General features: G+C 52.6%; 1 protein-coding gene across 2 annotated transcripts in view; it reads left to right on the top strand.

Annotated features, from left to right (window-relative positions):
- The window catches only part of SORL1 (sortilin related receptor 1), a 153,432-nt gene that overhangs the window by 89,760 nt on the left and 48,553 nt on the right, over positions 1 to 15,119 (top strand). For both annotated transcript variants that reach the window (XM_053928621.2, XM_053928620.2), the window contains exons 19-24: positions 723 to 814; positions 2,232 to 2,478; positions 3,156 to 3,294; positions 10,479 to 10,652; positions 12,165 to 12,278; positions 14,992 to 15,114. In XM_053928621.2, the coding sequence (XP_053784596.1) occupies positions 723 to 814; positions 2,232 to 2,478; positions 3,156 to 3,294; positions 10,479 to 10,652; positions 12,165 to 12,278; positions 14,992 to 15,114 (889 nt within the window). The remainder of the gene's footprint in view (positions 1 to 722; positions 815 to 2,231; positions 2,479 to 3,155; positions 3,295 to 10,478; positions 10,653 to 12,164; positions 12,279 to 14,991; positions 15,115 to 15,119) is intronic.

Here is a 15,119-nt window from a genome sequence, read left to right as displayed (position 1 = left end):
TGTGAGGAGAGAGTGGAGAGAGGTGCACAGTGCCGGGCTTGCAGGGAGCGTGCCGTGGGTCTCTGTCTCCTCTCTGTCACCATGTAGGACCTGTGCTCTGCTGGGCGCTAGAAGGATACAGCCAAGGTGGGGGGCCAGTGCTCAGCTCAGTGCTGCTTGTGCTGAATGGTGCAAAGCTAAAGATGCTCAGTGACCAAGGTGGGACAGAGGAGGAAGGCCTGGAGGGGAGTTTGGAGGGAAAGGCAGGATTTGATTAGAGAGCAGAGGACAGGCCCGGGCGGGGGTATGGCAGGAGCAGACAGGCTAAGAGAGCCACGAGAAGACACATCTGGCTGTAGTTGTAGGAGCTGAGATAGAGGAGAGGGAAGGGGGACAAGACTGGAGATGCCTGACTGCAAGGCTGTGACCCTGAGTGTGTGCTCAGTGGACAGGTGGGCTGTCGGTGACTGGTGCACGGTGGAGAAACACGGTGGTCAAGGCAGGAAGCACGTCCAGTGCTTTGTGCAGCCCCTCACGCCCGGGAACTGGGCATAGGTGGTGCTGGGCCTCTGTCAGACCACGTGAGAGTGGGCACGTGAGCCAGAGCAGCGAACAAGCTGTGCTGACCGGAAAAGGGGCAGAATTTTCGATCTGTCAGGGGCATGTCCGTAGGCAGGAGCACAGAGGAGACTTCTAAGGATCTTAGGGCCATCTTGGCTTTTTTCTGTTCTTTTTCTGGTCAGGTAGCTCATCCAGATGGTGACTTCCGACTCACGATCGTCAATTCCTCTGTGCTTGATCGGCCCAGGGCTCTGGTCCTCATGCCCCAGGAGGGGTAAGTGTGGCCCCAGTGGAAGTCAGTGAGTGCCAAAGGCTGTGGCAGCCAGATCCTCATGGGAATGCAAACTGCTGGACAAAAGCTCTGTTATTCAGGACTGTGGTTGAAATCATCTATTAACCGAGTGTTGAAACCATAGTCTCTCTCAGGTGACTTTTCATTAGCATACATCAGAATCTCTAGGCATCCAGATGTCTCACATCTGTGGGGTTTTCTCCAACAAAACACAGTATTAAAAACTACTCTGTAGACATGTTAGGCCTGATGGGGTGTTGTGAAGGTCCTGTATCTTGAGTTCCTCGCGTGGTGCAAATGTCTAGTTCCTCCCATCTTACCTTGCCCTCTAGCGTGTGTAGGTTTCCAAATAATCCACATGCACTTGGGGTTGCAAAAGTGCTTTATTACTTTATTAACTTAGGAAACGTAGCTGAAAGGGAAATTCTGGGGTAGCCTTTCTACCCTTTCTTTTCTTTTCTTTAAGATTTTGTTTATTTTTAGAGAGAGGGGAGGGGAAGGGAGGGAGAGAAGGAGAGAAACATCAATGGGTGGTTGCCTCGAGTGCGCCCCCTGCTGGGGACCTGGCCTGCAACTCAGGTATGTGCCCTGACTGAGAATTGAACGGGTGACCCTCTGGTTCACAGGCCGGGGCTCAATCCACTGAACCACACCAGCCAGGGCTGCCCTTTCTTATAGCATTTATAATTGAGGATTAGATCTATTTTTTATAATAAAACAAATTTCTGAAAGTAATGCATGCACTCGATTTAAAGTGTTAAAAGCGAACGTAAGTTTATGAAATGAACAATATTTGTTTCCTCCTTTCTCACTATTAACTCTTCACTTCACATTTCCCAGGGCTTAATAGTTTCATGTGTCTCATTCAGAACTTTTTTTAACCCATGTACAAGTATATATCTTCAAAACACCCAGACACATACGCCTATATGCCAAATAGAGTAATAAGATATGTGCTGGTCTAAACGTATTAAAAAATTTAATGTGTTTGAAGATAGTTTCATAGAAGCACACGTGCGTTTTAGGCTTCATGATAGTTTTTTATACGTACCATAATCTATCACTTTTTCTATAGGTTAACATACAGACACACACACAAATGTACATATATTTTACTTAAAAATGCATATTTTTGCTAGTATGAACAATCCTTCTTTGCTGTGACGACCATCTTTGTAGGTTACCTTTGCCTAACTTGATTATATCTGCAGATAAATTCCAGCGAAGGAATTTGGGGTCAAGGAATTAAGTGGGTTTAAGCACTGTGACTACATGTTGTGACGCGTGGGCTGAGATAGCGCCTGCTAACTCTGGAGGGGCTTCTGCCTCTGTGGGGCAGCCCTTGAGCTCCTGTTCCCCTAGTTCTGGTGTGAAGGGTGTGCTTTCTCGTCTCGACCAGAGTGATGTTCTGGACCGACTGGGGAGACCTGAAGCCTGGTATTTATCGGAGCAACATGGATGGTTCTGCTGTCCATTGTCTTGTGTCAGAGGATGTGAAATGGCCCAACGGCATCACTGTGGATGACCAATGGATCTACTGGACAGATGCCTACCTGGACTGCATCGAGCGGGTCACTTTGAGTGGCCAGCAGCGCTCGATTGTCCTGGACAACCTCCCACACCCCTATGCCGTCGCAGTGTTTAAGGTAGGACTCTTGGTGTCCAGCATAGGGCACTCTGTCGGCATGGGCGAAGGTGTGCTGTGGTGGAGGACCTACTGTCTCTGGGTTTTTGCATGCCAGCTTGTCTGACTTCTAGAAAGTAGCTCCTTACTGAATTTGAGGCAGTTTCCTTCAGCCCATGAGGAAGGATGCCAGACAAGAGAGTCCAGGGAACTTAGTGTTCACGTTTCAAAAGGTCAAAGGCGAGGTATTTCGCATGAAAGTCCCGATTTGCCCTTACATGCCGGTGGGTTTGTTCTGGCTCCAGGTATGTGTCTCCTGTAAGGTTTGCTCCCTTCGTTCCCTGAGGGCTTCTGATGAGTCCTGCACCTCTGGTGTCGCCGGCCACTTCCACTTTGCTGCTAGAGAGCAAAACGCTCTTCCCAACACTGAGAAGCAGATTTCAAACTGGGTGGTTGGGCTTGTGGTCCAGCTTGGAAGATGCTGATCAGATAGTTTCTTTGGGATAGTTCCATCACTGTGGATATCAGGCGAGGTTTGGATAAAATCAATGACTCTTGCATTTAAGTGGAGTCTTGATGGGGCTGACCATTCGGCCAGTGCCTTCTGGGTGTCCAGTGCATAGCAGAACTCTGGTTCTTCCTGAGGGTTCAGAATGAAGGTCTGAGGAGCTGGACTAAAGAGAAAGGTCTTCATTTTAGAATGAAATCTACTGGGACGACTGGTCACAGCTCAGCATATTCCGAGCTTCCAAACACAGTGGGTCCCACGTGACGCTCCTGGCAAGCCAGCTCACGGGGCTGATGGACATGAAGATCTTCTACAAGGGGAAGACAGTGGGTAAGGCAGTGTCTCCTCCTTATTCGCTACTGCGTTGACCTCTATCTAGAAAGGGGCTGGGTGTGGGCGATCTGTGCAGGTAGGCTCTGGCAGCCTGCACCCTTGTCACGACAACAGGCACGTTATTTAGTTCCTTCCTAGTGACATCGTAATTTCTCTCTAACGATACACAAACGGCTAGGAGACAGCATGTTTTGCCTGCCTGGGGTGTGGGAGATTGGTCGGTAATTCCACCCTCCTCCGGCGTGTGCCGTTACTGATGGGCGATGCGACTTCTGTTGCAGCTGGAGAGCCCCAGCACGTGTGCAGTTCGTGCTGGCACCCTCACTCGGAGCTGTGCCCCGCTGGGTGTGCAGGCAGCTGCTGCTTCCTGGCCGGAGTGCCGTCTTGATCCTAGTTGCTCAGATGAGCATGTACCTCCCTTGTAACACTAGGCGTATGACTTAATCGATTTGTCCCCACGGTGGGTGAAACTCTGAACCCCATGAAGAAGGAGGTTGTCTTTTTTTCTCAATAATTTTACCAGTGTCTAGCACTCAGTAGGTGCCCAATACACATGTATTGAAAGAAGGAGGCATGAAAAGGGAAAGGAAGAAGTGCAGTGGGTGCAGTCGCTTTCTTCAAGGGTGTTGGCGGAGGCTTCCAGAGCTCTGTGAGGCTTTGACTCTTGGTCCTGGAGCCTGAGACTATTCTGAGGAAGGCCTTTTCCCTCACTTAACAAAGGTCCTTTGCCTTTGTTTATTTCCTAACCACCCTGTCCGTCCTGCAGGAGAGCCCTCAGGGTCCTCAAAGAAGAATAGTCCTTTTAAGAAGTGCCCTCTATCTCAGCAGGATTAAATAGCCTCCTGGGTCTGCTGACTCGCCTTTACTGACAAACTGCTAGGTTTCCTGTTTTGAATTAGAATGCAGACGTTGTTCTCTGGGTTTTGGCTGGCCCTGTGCTAAGGGAAGATTGACAAAGGGAAATAACACAGTTATAGGTATCATCGTTAGCCTTTTGGGAACCAGTGAAGATACCATGAAAACACCCTTAGAAAAGTGTGTTCTTGAACCCGTAAGTCAATATTATTGTTGCGTCTTCACAGCTGACCCGTGGGATGGGCAGGGCTGGGGTTAGCAGCTATGGTTTACAAATGAAGGAATGTAATCTCAGATATGGGCTTGTTTTCCCAGAGGCCCCTGTCTAGTTTAGGAGCTGAGTTTTGTTCCAGCTAAATGGAGAAGTCACATTCTTAGAGGAGGTGCCTGTTTTAAAATAGGGAGAGATAAGGGAGTCTTGCTCCTAGGCTCCAGTGACTGAAATCTCAGGGCCTTTGATGGAGGACCCCCACCCCCACTGATCCTCCTTGCTGGCAAGCTGAGTGCGTTGTCACCATTTCTCTGAGTTGCCACCCCGTCCAGAGGAGTGGGTCTTCATTTTGACGATGACTCGTGAGCATGTTTGATGAGCCGGAGCAGCTCCTGACACACCACGTTCAGCTGGACCTGGTGCCCCTGGGCTCCTCGCTGCCCCAATTGTCTGGGCCCCGTCATCCCAGTGGGTGTGCAGTCCCAGCAGACCGGGACTCACCCTGGCAACTCAGAGTGAAGGTCGCTGCTGGAGGCCTGCAGGGGAAACCATGGTCTGTCTCCTGCTTCCAGACAGGGTTGGAGAAGCGAGTTTGTGATTTCTCAGACAGGGCCTTTGGGCTCAGTCAAAGCTTTTGCAGTGGCATCTGGCTCCCAGCACCGCTTCTGTGCAGAGGCTTCTCTTGGTCTTGAACCTGTTTGCTCCAGCCAGCCCACTTCTTTGGGCACCGACGTAGTATTTTGCAAATTCGTGTTTTGTATTGGTGATCCTTGGTGCCAATCTTTACTATTTTTGTTGTCTTCTCCTAACACATGTAGGACTTCCTATTAATGTAAAATAATAATAATGACAATAACAACATTTATTAAGGGATTGTGATTATATAGCATCACACTAGTGTGCTTTACAGGCCTGTCTGACCTCAGTTAATCTTCCTAAATCCATGTGCACTATTAAGGTTTCCATTTTGTAGATGAGTGCGTGAAAGTTGGGTTTGGTGACTGCTTCACGTCGCACATTCAGTGGGAATTTGAACCCTGGTCTAGCTGACTGCAGGGCTGGACTGCCGCGAAGCCGTCAGCTCTGCTGCCCGTGTCGTCTGCTGCTGTCACAGCCTCAGCGAGTGACCAGTGCTCAGTTTTGAATGGTTCTTCTTTGCCAAACTTTGTTCCCTTGAAACATTTGTTGACTGGGGTTATGTGCTTTGAAACAGATGTATTTTTTTGTCTCTATACCTGCCTGATTTGTGTGTAGTGTTACTAGAATTTATTCTCCATAAAGAGTGCTTTTTTCTTTAAACAGCTTGCTTTGCAAGGCTGTCGACACCTTTAATTGGTGATGCTCTTGGTCCTCTTCAGAGCCTATAATGAGCACATACATTTAAATATCTATAACGAGGGCAAATGATGTACTACATGGGGTAGGGTTGATTTTGATAATTGTCAAATGCTACTAAATAAGATAGTAGCGTTCTTTCCTCCTAAACTGGTTCCGTTACAGGCCCAAGGTCTGTGTTCCTGATGCTTTAACACAAATACTCAGTAGGTCAGGGTTTGGAGCAAGCACAGGCTTATTGATCGAGAATGCCCACCTGGAGAAGATGTGAGAACTAATTCTCAAATCCATTTGAAGAGTCTGGGACCCAGCATCGCCTCTTGTTCAGGGAAAGGAGGAAGGACGAGGTTTCTCAACGTGGTGGTGGAATAGGGGGATGTTACTCTCACCTCCTCTCAGAATCAAATGGGACCTACTGCACAACTGAATTGGGGAACAATGCCCCTGAATTGGCAACTGAAGACTACCTGAAGAGGAGACTTATAGCCAAGAAAGGCAGAAGCAGCCACCTGAAGTCTCGCAGGAAAGGTGGACATGTGAGAGGGGCAGCCCTGTTCCTGTGGACAGTGGCTGAGGTTAAGGAGGAACATCTCAGCTGTGGGAGGCTCCCCTGAGAGGTGTGGTGCCTTGGCCCCAGGCCGGGCTGCCCAGCCTAGAGCCCCAGCACCAGGAATAGGCATCCACATAGCATCCAGCTGGGAAAAGCAGTGAGGTTTCTGTCTGCCCAGGAGAGGCAGCACGCTCTGGAGTCAAAGGCACCCTCTTAAAGGGCCAACATGCAAAATTTTGTCTACAGCCACTCACGCTAGCCTTCAGTGGTGCCAACCGGAGTCGCCTGCAAGAATGTGGTGTTTGTGGCTTTGGGAAGAGGCATGGGAGAACAGCCTCTGGGTCCCCTGTACAGAATCATCCTCTGATCCCATAGCAGCCATCCTTTTTGGGCAGAGCAATCCCCTCCAAGTGGCATCAGCCTGAGGAAAAGCAGTTGCCCACCCCACCCTCTGGTGTTTCCCTTTCCCTGCCCTGTGGCTCTCTACCCTGCCCAGGAGTCAGCGGAGTAGGCTGGGGTGTAAGAGGTCAGGGCAGACTCAGGGAGACTCAGTGACCGGCTTTGGAGCAGGGCTATCCCCCCATTTCCCTGTGACCCTGACTGGAGTTCCTCTCTCACGGGAGATCAGATAGAAACACTCTCCCAGCTCTGGCAGACACGCCTGCTTGACTCATTGGGGCTCTACCTGCCCTGCTGAAGTCAGGGAAGAATCAGGGAAAGCCTCAGAAGGGTCGCTCTAGGGTGGGGATCACACCCACTGTCTTCCCTGAATTCTGAACGGCACCTGCCCCTTGTGGGAGATCCAAAAGCCCCGTCCCCCCAATCCCACCAAAGGCTCTTTCAGTGATGAGCTTTTTAGTGACCAGCCTAACAGCCAGCTGGCAGCCGAGGCAGGCGGAGGCGGATCCCTGGGTGACTTTGGGCATTAGCTGACCTGCTTCTAGGTCCTTACTAGTAAAAGCCAGCCTTGTATGCATGTAGTATGGAGTTTCCTCAAAAAATTAAAAACGGTTCTGCCTTTTGACCCAGTGATCCCAGTTCTGGGAACATATTGCGAGTGTCTCCAAACACCAGTTTGAAAGAATATATGCACCCCTATGTACATAACAGCATTATTTACAATAGGCAGGACCTGGAAACAGCCCAAGTGCCCCTCAGTAAGTGAGTGGATCAAAAAACTGTGGTACATTTACACAATGGACTACTGCATGGCCGTAAAAAAGAAGGGACTGTTACCCTTTGTGACAGAATGGGTGGACCTGGAGAGTATTACACAAGTGAAATAAGACCCAGAGAGAAAAATATCATGTGATCTCATTCATATGTGGAACCCGATGAACAAAATAAACTCATGGGAAAAAATAGAAACAGAGGCGTGGGCACGTGGAACAGATTGACAGCTGTCAGACGGCAGGGGGCCTGGGTGAAAGAAGGTGAAGGGCCACCCAAAGCACATATATTCATGGCCCATGGACACAGACAACAGTGGGGTGATGGCCAGAGGGAAAGGGAGAAAACGGGACCTGTAATAGTGTCAGCAATAGAAATAAAGAGAAAATGAAGAAAAGAAAAGAAAGGAGAGGGGCGAGGCAAAAGGTGGTGCTGGCCACAGGCAGGGAGGCCTCACAGGGGTCCCAGGAAGAGTGGGGATTTCTCAGTCCCTCTGTCCCCTCCTGCTGCTCTGAGCCCAGATGTGGGGATGCCTGCGAATCCGTGAAAGCAGTCACTGCCTTGTGTGTGTTTCCCCTTCCGTGGGGAGCAGGGGCTCCCACACCTGCGGCAGAGCCCCTCAAGGGCCTGTGCCAGCCCGTAGCCGGGGCACGGACCACAGGCCTCGGAGAGAGGGAGCCTTCCGTTCTGTTACCGTCTGGAGGTCTTTCCCAAGAGGGCATCTGAAAGTGTTCTGAATGTGACAAGACGTCACAGAGCCACGTGCGTGGTCTTGTAAGGGGACACTCTTCCTGTGGGGGCGATGCTCTTCCCGGTGCCACTTCCCCACAGCAGACTGGCGTGTGCTGTGGCAGGGCTGGGTGGCCGTGTCCCGGGGTGCCTCATGGGCGTCTCCAGTGGTGCCGTCTCGGATGCCTTCTGCTGGCTGCACTGTGGCCTGGCGCCCCTGCCCCGCTGCCTCGTGGTGTGACTGCCTTGGTCAGCGTGTTTTGGGGTTCGCCCTGGACACTGCCCCTCTGGCTAGTTTCCTGCATCTCCTTCTAGACCAGTCTCCTGAGTGGCTCCACCCCATCTGGGTTCTGTCTTTTTGGCTCTTGCTTGTTTGGTGAGGAACGTTTGCTCTGCATGTGAAACACTAGTGACGTTTTATAGACACAACCCGTGTGAAAGCGTCCTGTGATTCTTTTCCAAAGGTTCTATTACTGTTGAATATCTGTTGTCCTTTGAATACAGAGCAAGTGTCCCAGATCCTGTGGCGCTGTTGTCCCTCAGTGGCAGCTGCGCTCGCCCTCCTGTCGCCTCAGGCCTGTGTCCCTGCACTGAGGGAGCAGCTGCTGCCTGTGGGACAGCAGGCTCCACCTGCCACTTCAGCCGCAGTCGCTGGTGACTCACCTGTGGCACTTTCAACCTCCAGGGCAGGGGTGTCAAACTCATTCCCACCGGGAGCCACAGCAGCCTTGCGGTTGCCTTCAAAGACCCAAGTATAATTTTAGGACTGTATAAATGTAACTACTCCTTAACTAGGGGCAAGGAGCTCGGCACTGCCTCCGGGTAGAAACAAGGTGCGGGCTGGATAAAACAAGGGGGAGGGCCGGGTTCGGCTGCGGGCCTTGTGTTTGTTTGCCCCTGGGCTCTAGGGTTATCAAGTTACTTGGGAAACCCTTTTGAATGTTTCATCACGTGGATTTCCCTCAGGGGGTGAGTGTGTTCTGTTTATTTAGTAATGTCCTCTGTGGGCCTTCATGTCAGAACATGCTGCTGTATGTGGTTTTCATGTTTGTTATGCCAGTTGGACGCTGACCGGGTGCCCGCACACCCGGAGCTGCTAAATGTACCGTCCTGCCCATCAGTGCTGACTGTCTCTGATGCATCCTTTTGGCTGCAGGCGGGCGGGCAGGCAGCTGAAGCCTTGGCTGGTGGAATGGAGCTCCTGCCCGTGGCTCTGGTGGGCCTTTCTGTCCCTGAGTCAGCACGGGGGACGGTCGCCGTCCCCTGAGTTTTATCAGGAGTTTCATGTTTATTTTCCCCTTTTTCATGATGAATAGTCACACACAAAAGGAAGAAGATACATTCCATAATCTGTGTGGCTTTCATGTTGCTCAATACCAATTTTTCCGCTGTTCCAGAATGGTTTATGTGCTCTCTCTCCTTTGCAGAAAGATGTTGGAGGTAGGAGCATTCCTTGTCCAGCATCGGTCACCCACACAGGTTCTCTGTCCAGAGCACACACAGCAAGGGGTTTCATGGCCCCTGTCGGGCGTCCTCTGTGGAAGGCTGAGCAGAGAAGAGGTTGGAAGTAGTGGGGCAGATGCACACTAGCTCGTCTCTGTGTGGGTTTATTGTGTGACAGAGTGCCTGATGAGTCCTGTGGCTGGCTCAGCAGCTGCACTCGGGCACAAAGGAAGCGAGAAGGGGAGTTCTGGGTTTCTGTCTACACCCGTTGTTGCTCAGGTGTATGTTCTAAATAAGGGCTTTGGGATCGTAAGGAACAGAAACCCGCTCAAGCTAACTCGAGTAAAACGTGCTATGGAAAGGACGAAGGGAGACAGTAAGGAGTCCAAGGATGGACACTGGGTGAGCCTCGGGGGACTGGAGCTGGGATGGCAAAGCTGTCGGCCTTCCCGCCTCCCAGGTCCCTGGTATGGTCCTGCCCTGCCAAGCCCGCTTTGCCTCCCGGCTCTCCTCTGCGTGCTTGTGCAGCTTTGAGTGGCACAGATTTTGGCTTGTCCTGCACCACTTTTGACACCCCCCACGATACGACCTCTCCCAGCCTCAGCTCCTGGATGGTCAGGTGCCCTTCAGCCTCCCAGTGCTAAATTCCCCGCGTGGTTCTGGGGATTGCTGGTCTCGCCGAGGCTTCATAGGTCAGGAGCCTTCCTGAGGGCTCTGAGCACAGGTGGTGGGCACAGGAGGTAACCCAGCATGTGCCATGTCACCTTTCTCTCTCCGAGCTTTGCGCTGTGGCGTCTGTACATTGAGGCGTGTTGCACGGGGCCCAGGCCTCCCTTCGCTGCCCCCTGGTGTGTTAAGGTGGTGCCATCGCCTGTGCCTTCTCTGCAGGAAGCAACGCCTGTGTGTCCCAGCCATGCAGCCTGCTGTGCCTGCCCAGGGCTGAAGGCCACAGGAGCTGCCGGTGTCCAGAGGGCGTATCCAGCACTGTCCTGCCCTCTGGCGACCTGAGGTGTGAGTGCCCTCGGGGCTATGAGCTGAGGAACGACACCTGCGTCAAAGAAGGTACGTCCCTTTTCTTTTTGCCTGCTGCCCTCCTTCCCTGTTTTGCTTTCCTCTCCCAGGGCTCTCTGTTCCCTGATCTTTCTGAGTCATGCCAAGTGCCCATGGGAAAAATGAAACCGCTGGGCAATCACATTCACCTGGTCCAGGTTCTAGGCCTGTGGCATTGTGGTTTTCATTCAGAACAGCCCTAGGCCGTGTATGTAAAAATGATAGCTTGTGTTTTTGGTTTAATGCTAAGAGGTACAGGATTTCCTTGGAGGCTGCCTTCCTCTTCTGCCTCTGCCACCTCCTCTCCTTGCCCATGCCCCACATCGCAGCTCTGCAGCTTCCTGGCAGTTGGACCCACTGCACTGGGAACAGGAATGGCTCTGCTTCCTCACGGCCTCGCCTCCCCTCGGCGCCACCCCTGCCCGAAAGGTCCTGCCCTCTGAGGCCAGTGTTAGAAAGAGCCTTGCGTCTGTATTTCCAAGCCGTGACCAGCTGCCTGTAGCAGCCTCATTGTGCTCTTCCTTTCTAAACTCTTCCTCTGAAAAGCTGTTTAAATCTTTTCTTTCTTGTCTGATTTATATCCTTACCACCTCCCAGTCCCAGCCTCATACTTCTGTCAGTGAGGCGAACCCCGGGAGGGGCTTTGCCATGCACTGCCCAGCTGGTGGCGTGAGTCCTGCTCCTCCTTACCGTCCAGGCCACACCTGCCCTGTAATGACAACCTGTCTGCTCGCCATAGCCCCCTAGTCTCGGGCAGTGGTACACCTGCCGCCGCCTGAGGGTCTCCCTTAGAAATAAGAGCGGAGCCTCCCTTTCAGACACAGGGAACCATCTTTCAGGTTCTGTAAGTCATTTTAAAGTTATCTGGAAAGAAACAGATTTGACACTAATTTTGAAAAGAAGGGGAAAGGAGGCTTTCCTCTATTGCCCATAAAAGGCCTTTGGTTTCCCGAGTAAGAAGCCAGTCCTCACGTGTTCTTGACCTTTACCAAGCGAGGCGTTTCTTCTGCATGAGGAGTTGCAGCTGCTTGTTTTAAAGAAGTCACGGGTTAGGAAAAACCCTTCAGTGTGTGTAAAGACAGTCTCCACAGCCCACTTGGTTGGGAAATTGAGCATGGACGAGTACATACAACTACCTGTGGCACCTGTAGCCACAGACACATCGACCGCTGTGGTGGGTGGGACACTGTGCAGGTGCAGTCGCGAAGGGCATCCTGTGTGACGAGAGCTCGCTCACGTTGGCATGCGGTGTCTCTACTCGCGGGACCAGTTGGCATCATTGTAACCACCTCTAAACGCAGCTCCAGCTTGCCTCTTCTTTAATTTTAATCAGGAGAGGGAAGGAGGAGGCCTGTGGTAGCTCCTGTCTCCGCCCGCCCGTGGGTGGATGAGACCGTCTTCTTCCTGTGTGTCACCTAAGACGTGTTAATGGAGGGGGAGAAATGGGAACTCAGGAGAAAGCCTTGTGGTCTGCCGGGAAGAGTAACGCTGGTTTCGTTTCCTCCCTGCCTGCCGCGTCGCCAGAGAACACCTGTCTCCGCAGCCAGTACCGCTGCAGCAACGGGAACTGCGTCAGCAGCATCTGGCGGTGCGATTTGGACAACGACTGTGGAGACATGAGCGACGAGAGGAACTGCCGTGAGTCCCTGGCGTGGCCCCGTTTGCGAGCTGTTGAAGCATTTACGGCTGCTCAGAAGGCTGGCCAGCTCCTGGGAGGGCTTGGCAGTCCAGGGCTGCGATTTTCCGCCTTTTGCATCTCATGGCACACATAAACTAATTGCTAGAATTCTGTGGCACAGCAAAAATTATATTCTTGGCTGCTCTGACGAAAATAGGTATAGTTTTGATTCATGCATACTGCACGGCCATTGTTGTGGTGGCTGTTGTCACTTTTTTATTTCACGATGTAAGGGAAAGGAGGCCAGTGCCCCTGACTCCGTCGTCAGGCACTGCAAGCCCTGGAAATTCCTGCTGCACAGCAGTTGAAAGTCACTGGTCTGGGTGTTGGCTGGGCCCTCATGGTTGGCGATGCCCGTTTGAGCTGATAGTGTGTTTGGAGAACAGAGAGAAAACATTTCCATCCCCAACTGGATATACATTACTATTTAAAAACAAGCCCATGTTCATATCAGTTAACTACATCACTGTAAGGGATATGCAAATAAGCCTCACTTGGCTGGAAGGGAGCTTACGTGGGCGTTGGCAGGCCGGCCTCCCACTGTGGCCCTGCCACTGTCATAAAGCTGGTGACCTGGGCAGTGACCAGGGGACAGTCCTTGATCTGCCAGTCCCGAGAGGGGAGCAGGTGCGGAGTTGTGCGCCCCCACTGCCAGTGGATGCCGGCGGCCTGCCGGGCTCCAGAGAGGTTGCTCTGCCTCAGTGGTGAGGCCCGGTTCAGTCTGGACTGTGGGGGTGTCGGCGTGTGTGGGCGTAAGCAGCGACTTGGGACCGTGCATTTCTAAGGTCTGCCTGCTACAGTATGTGATCCTGGTCACAGGGTTTGAAGCCATGCTTGGCTCTCGAGGTAATTTTCAGTAGCTCTGACGGCCTCGTCCCTGTTAGTTGGTAGTATGTTCAACAACGGTGTATGGAAGACCCTTTGTTCCGGGCTCTGTACTGGGCCTTGAGATATACTGGTGAGCACAGTGGACCCAGAGTTTGGAGTCTGGAGGGGGAGTCATAAAAGCAAGTAGCCATTTACAGGACAGCAGTGAGTGCTGTGACAGGGAGCCCAGGTCACCTAGGTCAGACTCGGGTCGGGCTCAGGTGGAGGGAGCAGGATTCTCTGCAAGGAGCAGCGGTGTGAAAGCCCAGCAATCGGAGTGTGTGCGGCCTGGCGGGAGACCTGTGTGGGCCGTTGAGAACCTAGTGGAAACACTCAGGCAGGGGGAGCTGGGTCAGGGCCGGGGGCCTGGAGCCGCACGGCCCTCTGGACTTTCTCAGCAGTGCCGTGGGGAGCCCTTCAGTTTGACGAGACATGCTGAAGTGTTGCCTTTGGAAGGATCAGCTGGGGGCAGAATGAATTGCATGGCACAAAGACCGGAGCTGCCAGAGCTGGGAGGCCAGAAACCAGTCTGAAGGCTTCTCTTTTCAGTATTTTACCTTTGGAAGTCGAGAAGCTCATGTTATCTCATGTTCTAAGAGCAGAGGAAAGGGGGTCTCTGGCTCTTCTGTGTGCTCCCCTGTCCCTGGCGGCGGTATGTGGCCTGCCACCTGCGAGCCTGTGCAGGCCCCCGTGCCCGTCCACGCAGACAGCAACTCGAGAGGCAACCAGCGCACGGCTCTGGGCCTGCGTGGTATGTCCTGCCTCTTCTGCAGCTTGCACGCCAGACTGTTCTTAAGAATTTTCCCTTGGCTTCAGTGGACACCTTTGCTACCAAGGGGCAAGAGCTTCCCGAATGGCATCTGGGGAGCTAGCCTCTGTGTGTGTTTTTTATTTCTGAGACATTGGCACTAACAAAACTGCTCCGGAGCACGGCCTTCCTTCACAGAACCCTTCTCGCAGGTTCCTTTGCCGGGTCCTAGGGGCCAGGCCTGGGCCCAGGTGGCTTCTGTAGAAGAGGGAGGATATCTCACTCCGTGCTCAGTCTGCCTGGCCTCATTCCATTTACATCCCATTTAATGGGCTCTGGTCCCAAGCTTGCTTTCTTACTTACCTTCATCATAATGCCAGGGGACAGGAATTATCTTCGTGCAACAGTAGAGGGAGCAGAGGCATGGAATTGTGCACCGCGGGTGCTAGCATTAAGATGTGTGTCGAGCCTTTCTGCTGTCCCTGTGTGCGCTTGGCCACGTCACCTTTTCCACCTTTTCACGTGGAGGCTCAGGGAGGTTAAAGTGAATTGCTTGTGGAAGAGGCAGAGCCGGGACTTGACACGCAGCCTTGATGGACTGCAGAGGCCATGTCCTACTGCAGGAAAGCTGCCTACACACCACCTCTGACCTCTGTCATCCAGAGCGGGAGGGGCCGGCTTCATGTGGGAAACCGGCCTTCCTAAAGGCCATCCTCCAGGTAAAGGTGTTTCTGCCACTTCAGGGAGACACCTCCTGTCTGAGGGCATCTTAGGAGGTAGTGCAGCCCGTCGTCACTTTCTCCCCCAGCCAGACGCTGGCTTCCCCTTTTCTCAGCCTGTCCCGGCCACAAGCTGCCCGTGGGAAGACAGGCTCTGACCATCCTTGGTTGTACGTGTCAGGCCCTCGTGCTGTTCCTTCTTCACAAGCCTAGGTTTTGTTTCTGTTGCTACAAGTGAGATCTGCTTCCTTCCCTTGTTGGATTGGTTTTTCAGGGGGAGGGTTGTGTGCGGGGCGTTAACTGTTCCTAGTGAGTGTGTGCCCTCTCTCCCCGTGCCAGCCACTACCATCTGCGACCTGGATACGCAGTTCCGCTGCCAGGAGTCGGGGACCTGTATCCCTCTGTCCTACAAGTGCGACCTTGAGGATGACTGTGGAGACAACAGCGATGAAAGTCACTGTGGTAAG

Source organism: Desmodus rotundus, chromosome 7 (assembly GCF_022682495.2).
Source record: "Desmodus rotundus isolate HL8 chromosome 7, HLdesRot8A.1, whole genome shotgun sequence".
Lineage (NCBI taxonomy): Eukaryota > Metazoa > Chordata > Mammalia > Chiroptera > Phyllostomidae > Desmodus > Desmodus rotundus.
The sequence above is the reverse complement of the archived record's forward strand: the minus strand, read 5'-3'. Positions and strand labels throughout refer to the sequence as shown.